We start from the raw sequence: 10,535 nt of genomic DNA on the forward strand, positions 1-10,535 counted from the left end.
CCAATCCTGGGACTTGAACTCAAGGCCTAGGCATTGTCCCTGAACTTCTTTTGCTTAAGGTTGGTGTTCTACCACTTGAACCACAGCTCCACTTCTGGCTTTTTTGGTGGTGAATTGGAGGTAACTGTTTCATGGACTTTCCTGCCCAGGCTGGCTTTGAACCTTGATCCTCAGGTCTCAGCCTCCTGAATCACTGCAATGGCAGCGTGAGCCACCTGCTCCGGCTCATCGTTATTTTTCACCTTCTACTCATGGAACTTTTCTTTGCATCTTGAAGACCATTTTTCATCATGGTGGCAAAGCACTTGAGCTCACTCACTTGGCAAGAAGACAGGTTCTCAGGGGCCATGGTTTCCTTGGCCCTGAGCCTTAGCCAACGATGGAACAACATGTTCTCATGGAGACCAGAAAAACCAGGGAGAGAGGAAAGGCCATGCCCCTCAGTGACCTCACGTCCTCTCAGAAAGCCCTGCCAGTCCTGGGGTTCGAACTCAGGGCCTGGGCACTGTCCCTGAGCCTCTCTGTGTTCAAGGCGAGCACTCTACCAGTTGAGCCACAGCACCACTTCCGGCTTTTTCTGTGTCTGTGGTACTGAGGATTGGAACCCAGGGCTTCAAGCATGCTAGGCAAGCGCTCTACCACTGAGCCACCTTCCCAGTCCAGCCCTGCCTCTTAAAGGTGCTTTTGCCTCCTGATTGTACCACTGGCTGATGGGCTGAGCCTTTGGCATATGGATAATCTGGGAGATATTTATACAAACTGTAGCAACAGACAGCAAACCGACACCATATTATTCACATGATCTTTCACAAATACTTATAAAAGTCATGTCTTTTTAATCCTAGCTACTTAGGAGGTTGAAATGTGAGGATCATTACACACAGCCAGCAGCCAGGGCAGGAAAGTCCATGAGACTTTTTCTTTTGGTGGTCATGGGGCTTCAACTCTGGGCCTGGGCGCTGTCCCTCAGCTCTTCTGCTCAAGGCGAGCACTCTACCACTTGAGCCACAGCACCACTTCTGGTTTTCTGGTGGCTCATTGAAGATAAGAGTCTCATGGATTTTCCTGCCTGGGCTGGCTTTGAACCACGATCCTCAGATCTCAGCCTCCTGAGTAGCTAGGATGACAGGTGTGAACATCTTGTGCCTGGCTTCTATGAGACTCTTATCTCCACTAAACTACCAAAAATGATGGAAGTGAAGCTGTGGCTCAGGTGGTAGAACGCTAGCCTTGATCTGAAAAGCTAGGAGCAGAGACCAGGCCCTGAGTTCAAAATCCAGGGCTGACACACATACAACAAAGAAAGGACAAAAGAGTTTCTCATCAAATTCCCTGTCCCATGTACAGATAAGAAACAAAGAACTTAGGTTCTGACTACATGCATTCATGGAGAAAAAGATCAAGTTAGTAGCCCAGGGAGACACATTTGAAAGAGAAAGAAATGGAGCAGAAAAGAAGACACAATATCAGAAATGAAGCCATACAATAAGATCAAATATTGATTTCCTGAAGTTATCATGGTAGTTATCATTAGTTTATCCCCTGTCTTGTCTTTATCATGGGGCTTGAACTGGGCCTGGGCGCTGTCCCTAAGCTTTATTGCTCAAGGCTAGAGTTCTAGCACTCTGAGCCACAGCGCCACTTCCGGTTTTCTGGTGGTTTATTGGAGATCAGCATCTCATGGACTTTCCTGCCTGGGCTGGCTTTGAGCTGCGAACCTCAGATCTCAGTCTCTTGGGTAGCCGGGATGACAGGCGTGAGCCACTGGTGCCTAATTTTTTTTTTTTTTTTGAGACAAGATCTTGCCATGTAGCCCATGCTGGCCTGGAATTCACCATCCTTCCTGCCTCAGCCTTCTGAGATGCTGGGATTACAGGTGTGTATCACCACACTTGGCAGACACAGTCTGGATACCATGCACTGAATGTCTCTCTGATTTTGTTTCGTTCCCCTGTCTCTAAGGCAGATAGTAATTATGTCTAGATTCCCCCACCCACACTTGGGAGGGTGTGGATGGGGGGGCAGCAGCCCTCAGAGCCCCTGTGGGCTTACCCCCAGCCGGCACCTTCAGCCCCACAGCTGCGCTTACCAAAATCCCAAAGGCCGTGACTTTCAGCACGCACTCGAGAGAGAAGAGGGAGGTGAAGACGATGTTGAACACCTTCAGAGCGTTATCGTAAGCCGCGGAGGCTCCGTCGAACTAGAGAAGGAAGGAGGAGGGAGACATCAGTGTTCTAAGGGTCGGGGGAGGGGGGGCCGGGGAGGAAGCTCTGAGGCCATCTTCCCTGAGATGGGGAATTGGGGACCCAGGACAGAGCCACTGCTCCAGGTCCCAAGCAAGGATAGTACAATCTCCTCGGTAGAGGCAACTGTCTCCAAACCCTGGGTCTTTACAAGGGCCTCCAACCCACAGTCTTCCTGGGTGCTGGGATTGCAGGAGTGCACCACTGTGCCCAGCTTAGAACTCTCTTTTTGGAAGTTGATATATAACAGGAAGGCCACCAGCCAGAATTCTTGCTGGATTCTCCCACCTTAGGCCGAGATTGGACGTGGCTCTTCAATAACAGCCCCGGCGGCCCCCGCTCTCCTGGCCCCCTGTAATATCTTCTTGTCCAAATTATTTTTAATCGTAATTGAATGCAACTTGAGGCCCCATGGCTGTGCTTTCCCCAATCTGGATATAGCTTGTGTTTTTTGAAGGCTCTGTGTTAAAGGATTACCCTCAATAGCATGAATTTTTTTTTTTTTTTTTGGTGCCAGTCCGGGCACTTGAACTGAAGGCTTGGGTGCGGTTGCCGAGGTTTTCTGATCAAGGCTAGCCCTCCCCCACCTTTGAGCCACAGCTCCACCTCTGGCTTTTCAGTGGTTCATTGGAAGTAAGAGTCCCATGGACTTTCCTGCCTGGGGAACCACCAGCCACAGATCTCAGCCTCCTGAATAGCTAGGATTACAGGAGTGGGCTAGAGGTGGGGGCCTTTAAGAGGCGGGGCCTAGCGGGAGGCAGTTAGGTCTGAGGGGCGTGGCCTCCTCCTTCTGCCAGAGCCTTTGCTGGGCCCTGTGGCCCTGTCTCTTCAGTCACTTTATACACTTATCTTGCTTCAGGTGTTTCATTATATAATAGAAAAATAGGGTCAAACATAGACTAGAGGAAACATTATGGCAGCTGGAAGGAGTGAAGTCCTTGGGCCTCTCATCCCCAGACGTGGAACAACATGTCTAGGTCCCCTGGCTCCTACCCTGGTTTTTCTCCTTCCTTCCTTCCTTCCTTCCTTCCTTCCTTCCTTCCTTCCTTCCTTCCTTTCTTCCTTCCTTCCTCCTTCCTTCCTTCCTTTTCTTTCTTGCTTTCTCTTTCTTTTTTTCCCTTTCTTCCTTTTTTTTGTCTGTCATGGGGCTTGAACTCATGGCTTGGGCGCTGTGCCTCAGCTCTTCAGCTCAAGGCCAGCACTGTACCACTTTGAGCCACTTTTCTGGTGGTTTATTGAACTTTCCTGCCCGGGCTGGCTTTGAACTGTGATCCTCAGATCTCAGTCTCCTGAGTAGCTGGGATTGCAAGCATGAGCCACTGGTGTCAGGCTGCACCTGGTTTATCTGCAGCATGAACAAACATGGGTGTTGGAAAGACAGAGATTTAAGCAACATAAATGCAATGCCATGCGCAGCTGGGGAAGTCTTGGCTCAAAGGACGACTAACTGTAATAAAAGACATTTCAGAGACAGTCGGGGAATCTCTGATATAGATGTCCAGAGAAGCCAGAAGTGGGGCTGTGGCTCAAGTGGTAGAGTCCCAACCTCCAGTGGAAAAGCTTAAGGGACAGTGCCCAGGCCCAAGTTCAAGTCCCAAGTTCAAGACATAAAAAGAAAAGGTTACAATTACTGAGGGTCTCTACAATGCCAAGCCCAGTACGAAGACGGCCTGAGCTTTCTCACTGAATCCTCACACACATCGCCCATTTTGTTGGCAGGGCGACAGGCGCGGGGGAGTGACCCGTGCCCTCCGGTGAAACGGAGCTACAACGGTAAAGCTGGACTCGAATCCAGGACTCCAAACTTCACAGCTCAAAAGTTCAGACGTTTCACCCCAGGAAGCTCCAAAACTCATCCCCGCTGTCCTCCCTCACTTCCTCCATTCCACCTCACGAAGGCTTCATCCCCCCTGCCCGAGGCTCAGGCCCTTCCCGAACTCCTGGGTCTCCGGCTGCCTGGCGCTCAGAGGCTGGTGAGGCCCTCTAGTATGCGCCCAACAGCAACATTCCATCCTGGGAGATAACCAGGAGGAGCCTGCAAAGATGCAGCTAGGGGAGGCGGGGAAGGCTTTCTGGAGGAAGTACCCTGTGAGCCAGGCCATCAGGAAGGAGTTGGCCAGACAGAATGGTGGGAACAGACTGGCAGGCCGAGGGAAGGGAGGGCACAGAGGCTCAGAGGCGACGCGGGGTCCATCGGTGTGTGGCGCCGCTCACCTTCATCATCAGCACGATGGTGTTGAGGGCGATCAAGGCCATGACCGTGTACTCGAAGGGCGGGGACACCACGAACTGCCACATCCGGTACTGGAAACTCTGTTTGTTCTGAGGCATGTGCCGGGTGAGTGGCTTGGCGCTGATCGCAAAGTCGATGCAGGCTCTCTGTGGGGGAGAGGCCAGTGTGAGGCGGAGGGGGAGGAGGCCGGCAGGAGGAGGCTGACCACACACCGCAGGGCTCAGCTGGTTCAGACATCTGCCCTCCCAGCTCCCAACCAACTCCTCAGCCACGCTCCTTTCTTAGTCAGGCCCTCGTGGCTCATGCCTGTAATCCCAGCTACTCAGGTGACTGAAATGGGAGGATCGTGGTTCAAAGCCAGCCTGGGCGGGAAAGTCCCGCGAGACTCTTTACGGTCACTGAAGCACAAAAAGCAAGGCTGTGGCTCAAAGTGGTAGAGTGCTAGCCTTGAGCAGAAAAGCTCATGGACAGCGCCAGGCCCCGGGGTTCAAGACCCAGGGTCCCCCCTCCCCACAACACACAGAAAGTTGCTATGACTGTTTCAGGAGTCACTTTGTGCCTGTGTTTACCTACGATCCCACCTCAAGGAGAGGAACTGCGTTGCCCAGGGAAGTTAAGCTACTGGCCTGAGATGGCACAGCCCCCAAGGCTGCCACATTGGACTTTAAACCAAAGTCCTGGAGCCTTGGCTTGTTTCTTAGTGCATGTCTTATTTCCCCTCTCTTCTGTTTTTTTCCCCTGCTCTTTGGGCAGGTAGCAAGGTTTGAACTCAGGGACTTGTGCTCACAGCTGGTGCTCTACCATTTGAGCCACATACATCTCATCCAGCATTTCATGGATAATTGGAGATGAGTGTTACACAGACATTTTGTGCCCAGGCTGCCTTTGAACCATGTTCCTCAGATCTCAACCTCTTGAGTAGCTAGGATGACAGGTGGGAGCCACCAGTACCCGGCTCACATATTGTTTTTTTTTTTTTTTTTGGTCGGTCGTGGGACTTGAACTCTGGGCCTGGGCGCTGTCCCTCAGCTCTTCAGCTCAAGGCCAGTACTCTACCACTTGAGCCACGCGCCACTTCCAATTTTCTAGTGGTTTATTGGAGATAAGAGTCTCACAGACTTTCCTGCCCGAGCTAGCTTTGAACCATGATCCTCAGATCTCAGCCTCCTGAGTAGCTAGGATGACAGGCGGGAGCCACTGGTGCTCGGCTGCCAAGGTTTCTTAATTTTTATTTCTGTTGGTTTTTGAAAAGGACCATGTAGCTCAGGGCTGTCCCTGAACTGAAGATCCTCCTACATTAGCCTCCCAAAGTGCCGGATTACAAGGTGTACACTACCACACTTGGCAAGGTTGACCGGATTTCCACTTGTAAGTAGTTGCTATCCGTCTCATGGGGAGATGACGTACCCCTGTCCCACTGAGAGCAAATGAGCGAATGCCTGAGTAGATGCCGAGCCGCCGTGGACGTGGGACTGGACCAGGGTAGGTCACGTGTTGTGTCACTTTGCTGTGAAATACCTTGGCGGAAGGCGCTGGCCTGGCCTGGTCTGGACATGCGGTGTGCACATTTTTTGGTTGTTGTTGGTCATGGGGCTTGAACTCTGGGCCTGGGTGCTGTCCCTCAGCTCTTCAGCTCAAGGCGAGCGCTCTACCACTTGAGCCACAGCGCCACTCCCAGTTTTCTAGTGGTTCATTGGAGATAAGAGTCTCACGGTCTCTCCTGCCTGGGCTGGCTTTGAACCATGATCTTCAGATCTTAGCCTCCTGGGTAGCTAGGATGACAGGTGTGAGCCACTGGTGCCTGGAAGGTGTCTACAATTTAATAGACACCAGGAAAGCAAACTAGAAGACAGGGTTGAAGACATCCAGTTGACGAGAATCAACAAAGAGAGACATCTTGTATTAAAAAAACAAAAACCATAGGAGGCTGAGATCTGAGGATCACAATTCGAAGCCAGTTCTGGCAGGAAAGTCTGTGAGACTCTCATCTCCAATAAAAAAAAAGCCAGACATAGTGCTTTGGCTCAGTGGTAGAGCACTCTAAGCCAAAAGAAACTCAGGGACAGTGCCTAGGCCCAAAGTTCAAGCCCAGGACTTGTAAAAAGAAAGAAAAAAGAAAAAAAATCAGCTGGTGGCAGTGCCTTACGCCTGTCATCCTAGCTACCCAGAAGGCTGAGATCTGAGGATCACAGTTCTAAGCTAGCCTGGGAGGAAAGTCCATGAGATTGATCATCTCTTAACTACCCAAACCTGACAGTGGAGCTGCGACTCAAGTGGTAAGGGTTAGCCTTGAGCAAAAAAGCCAAGTGGCAGTTCTTGGGTCCTGAGTTCAAGCTCCAGGACTTGCACACAAAAAAGCAAAAACCAGCCCCTTTGTGTCTCTAGGGGATACTCATTACTGCAGCATACCCTGGTCTGAACTGACTGATACGTATCACGTGGCGAAGGGAAGTTCATGAGGGCTGCCCTGCAGAACTGCATCCCGCGCAGAAGAAGCAAGTGTTGGTTCCTGACCGTGCCTATGTGTGAATATGGGGTGGGGTGGGGTCACAACTGGGTGTTAGTACCTCATTTTTCTCCAGGCTGTACTCCTCCATCATCTTATCCCCTTGCTCCTGGAAAGTGATGATAATCAAGGCCACGAAGATGTTGACAAAGAAGAAGGGGAAGACCACGAAATAGACCACGTAGAAGATGGACATTTCCATGCGGTACCCGGGGCTGGGGCCCTGGTTCTCAAACGTGGCGTCCACTGAATGCTTGAGGACCCTGTGGGGAGTGGGCAGAGCGGGGACAGGAATGGACAGAAGCATGGAGAGGAAATGGAAATGACATAAAAGTTACCTCTACTGATAAGTACAAAGGTTGGTGGTACTTGTGCTAAGTACCCAGTACTTGTGCTAAGTACAGTGTCGGTGATACTTAGGCTAAGTACCCACTTGTTCTAAGTGCCAGGTTGGGCTGTGTTCATGCTAAGTATCAAGTACTTCTGCTAAGTACCAGGGTTGGCAGTACTGATGCTAAATCACTGAGTACTTGGGCTAAGGATCCAGGTTAGCAGTAATGGTACTAAGTGCTATGTACTTGGTGCTAAGTACCAGGGTGAGTGGTTGTGGTTCATCAGCAACATGTCTAATATTTTAGTGATTTTCACAGCCACCCTCTTGGGGCTACTACTGGCTCCATCTTGCATGTAGGGAAACTGAGGTACATAGATTGCAGGGGTTTTCAAAGCAGGAGAGAATGGCACAAAGACTACAGCACTTAAAAAGCCCACAAGGAAGAACTTGTCAGAATTGTAAGTGATGATGACCCCCCTCGTCCCCGTCCTCCGGTGGCCCCCACATTTGGGGAGACCTGTGCTAAGTGCCAGCAGGGGACGGGTGGGACCCCAGAGGTCCCCGGCCTGCGCCACAGAGACTATGGCGAGGATAAGCAGAGGCCAGGCAAGGCCACACACCCACACCCACAAGGTCACGGCCGCCGCCGTTTTGTGGGAGGTGGCACTGGGACTTGAACTCAGTACCAGGCTTTGTACTCACTAGACAGGTGCTCTGTGGCTTGAGCCACAGCCCCGCCCAGTTTGCTGTCATTATTGTTTGGATGGGGGCCTCAAGCCTTGGATGGCTATCTTCCTATTTTTGCCTCTTCTGTAGCTGAAATGAACAGCTGTGCACTACTTTGCTTAGCACTCTTTTATTTTAAATTCTTGGGACACCGAGCATGCCCTACATTGAGCCACACCCCATCACTGAGCAACTTCTCTGAGCCAGGGTCTCTGCAAAGCCACACCAGTCACTGAGCCACGCCCCAAATGCTGAGCCACGTCCTATCACAGAGACAAACCCCACACAGAGCCACGCCCCCTCCTGGAGCTCTCCCCTATCACAGAGACACTCCCACACTAGGCCACGCCCCCGCCTGGAGCTCCACTCGAACTCAGAGACACGCCCCACACTGGGCCACGCCCTTGCCCCGAGCTCCACCCTATCACAGAGACACGCCTCACATCTGGCCACGCCCCCACCTGGAGCTCCACCCTATCATCCACAAGGGCCTTCACTGGGCCCTGGGCCGCTATAGTCTCGCCTCCTACGCTGAGGAGCTATGCCCATGGCCACACCCCGACGCTGAGCCCAGTCTAACGGAGCCACGCCCTATGTAGGGCAAGTCCTCACCCTGAGCTGAGCCACACCCTCTAGAAAGTCAACCCTCACTGAGCTACGCCCTATCCAAGCCTTATCCACTGACTTAACCACGCCCCCAGCCACGGGGCGGCCCACCGGCCTCAAGCCTGTCCCTCCACACCCTAGCAAGGTCCCTGCTTTGGGATCTGAGGGCCTTCGACCCTCGTACCCCCTGCAGCTTCCCACCACCCTACCAGCTGGCCCCGCCCCTCTCCCCGGCCCCGCCCACCCAGCCACGCCCCTCCCGGGCCCCGCCCCTCCCAGGCCCCGCCCCCGCTCACTGCGGCCAGCCTTCCCCCGTGGACACGGTGAAGAGGGTGAGCAGCGCCCACAGCACGTTGTCGTAGTGGAACTCGTACTTGCGCCACTCCCGGTCCCGGGCCTTCACCTCGTTCTTCTCGTACAGGAGGTACTTGCCCCTGCGGGACGCGAACGTGAGGCCCCAGCGCCCTGCGGCCGCAGACCCAACATCCAATCTCTGCACCCAGAGGGCCGCGGGAGGGGGCAGGAAGCCGGGGGCTCATTCCCCACAGGACCCGTGTCGTCCCCCCCATCTTTTGTACGGACACGAGGTCTCCCTAAGCTGCCCAGACTGGTTTTGAACCCCCGAGCGTGAGTGATTCTCCTGTCTCCGCCCCCTGAGTAGCTGGGGCTACAGGAGTGCGCAGGTGTGCCTGGCTAGGAGCCATCTCATAGCCACAAGCAGCCCAGAAACAGATCTGGATGCCTGTGATCCCGGCACTCGGGGGCTGAGCCTCTCCAGTGACATTTAAAAAATAGTGCCAGGCACCGGTGGCTCACGCCTGTCATCCTAGCTACTCAGGAGGCTGAGATCTGAGGATCACAGTTCAAAGCCAGCCCGGGCAGGAAAATCCATGAAACTCTTATTTCCAATAAACCACCAGAAAGCCAGAAGTGGCGTTGTGGCTCAAGTGGTAGAGCGCTCGCCTTGAGCTGAAGAGCTGAGGGACAGCGCCCAGGCCCAGAGTTCAAGGCCCACGACTGACCAAAAAAAAAAAAGTTTCAGAGATAAAGTATTTCTAGTTGTTTCTCTGGTGTCTATAGCTCCTTCCCAGTTATTACAAAAATGGGTTTGTCCTTGATCTACAAAGACAAAAAAAATATAGTAACTAGTAGCTGGGCAGCCATGGCTCACACCTGTAATTGCACGGTTTAGGAGGCTGAGATCTGAGGATCGCAGTTCAAAGCCAACCTGGGCAGCAAAATCCATGAGACTCTCATTTCCAATGAACCTCCAAAAACCAGAAGGAGAGCTGTGACTGAAGTGGTAGAGCACCAGCCTTGAGCAAGAAAAAAAAAGCTCAGGAGCAGCGGTCAGGTCCTGAATTCAACACACACAAAAATGTTACTGAGCGGTAGACAGAGCTGGGCAATTGCGAGGCAATTATTTGGCAAGGAGCACTGGGTTATTATTATTTCTTTTTGAGACAGGGTCATGGTATGTGTATAGTCTGGGCTGGCCTGGAACTCCTGATCCTCCTGCCTCAGCCTCCGGAGTGCTGGGATTATAGGCATGCGCTACCAAACCCGCCTACCTTCTGGATCCTATGTGGGGGTTGCTTGAGTGTCTTTAATTCCAGAACCATTTTGCGCAAGTTTCTGTGCTTCCCGAGGGTTCCCGCCACGGCCTCTCTCCCCATCCACACTCACACGGGGCCCCACAGATGACAACTCACCGACAGTCTTTCTCAAACTCCTTGGACTCATCTGTGCAGTGGAAAAACTTTCCTTTGAACAGCTGGACAGCCACCACGGCAAAGATGAACATGAAGAGCATGTATACAATGAGGATGTTGAAGACGTTCTTCAGGGAGTTCACCACGCAATCGAACACCGCCTGCGGGGGGGGGG

The 10,535-nt window shown here is 52.6% G+C and overlaps 1 protein-coding gene across 1 annotated transcript in view; it reads right to left on the minus strand.

The window, feature by feature from the left end:
- The window catches only part of Cacna1a (calcium channel, voltage-dependent, P/Q type, alpha 1A subunit), a 155,787-nt gene that overhangs the window by 40,486 nt on the left and 104,766 nt on the right, over positions 1-10,535 (minus strand). Inside the window, exons 27-31 of the mRNA XM_013034189.1 lie at positions 10,361-10,521; positions 8,945-9,082; positions 7,044-7,245; positions 4,458-4,622; positions 2,090-2,200 (exon numbers count right to left, since the gene is read on the minus strand). Coding sequence (XP_012889643.1) covers positions 2,090-2,200; positions 4,458-4,622; positions 7,044-7,245; positions 8,945-9,082; positions 10,361-10,521 — 777 coding nt within the window. The remainder of the gene's footprint in view (positions 1-2,089; positions 2,201-4,457; positions 4,623-7,043; positions 7,246-8,944; positions 9,083-10,360; positions 10,522-10,535) is intronic.

The sequence above is a fragment of the Dipodomys ordii genome, unplaced genomic scaffold (assembly GCF_000151885.1).
Source record: "Dipodomys ordii isolate 6190 unplaced genomic scaffold, Dord_2.0 Scaffold184, whole genome shotgun sequence".
In the NCBI taxonomy this organism is placed as follows: Eukaryota; Metazoa; Chordata; class Mammalia; order Rodentia; family Heteromyidae; genus Dipodomys; species Dipodomys ordii.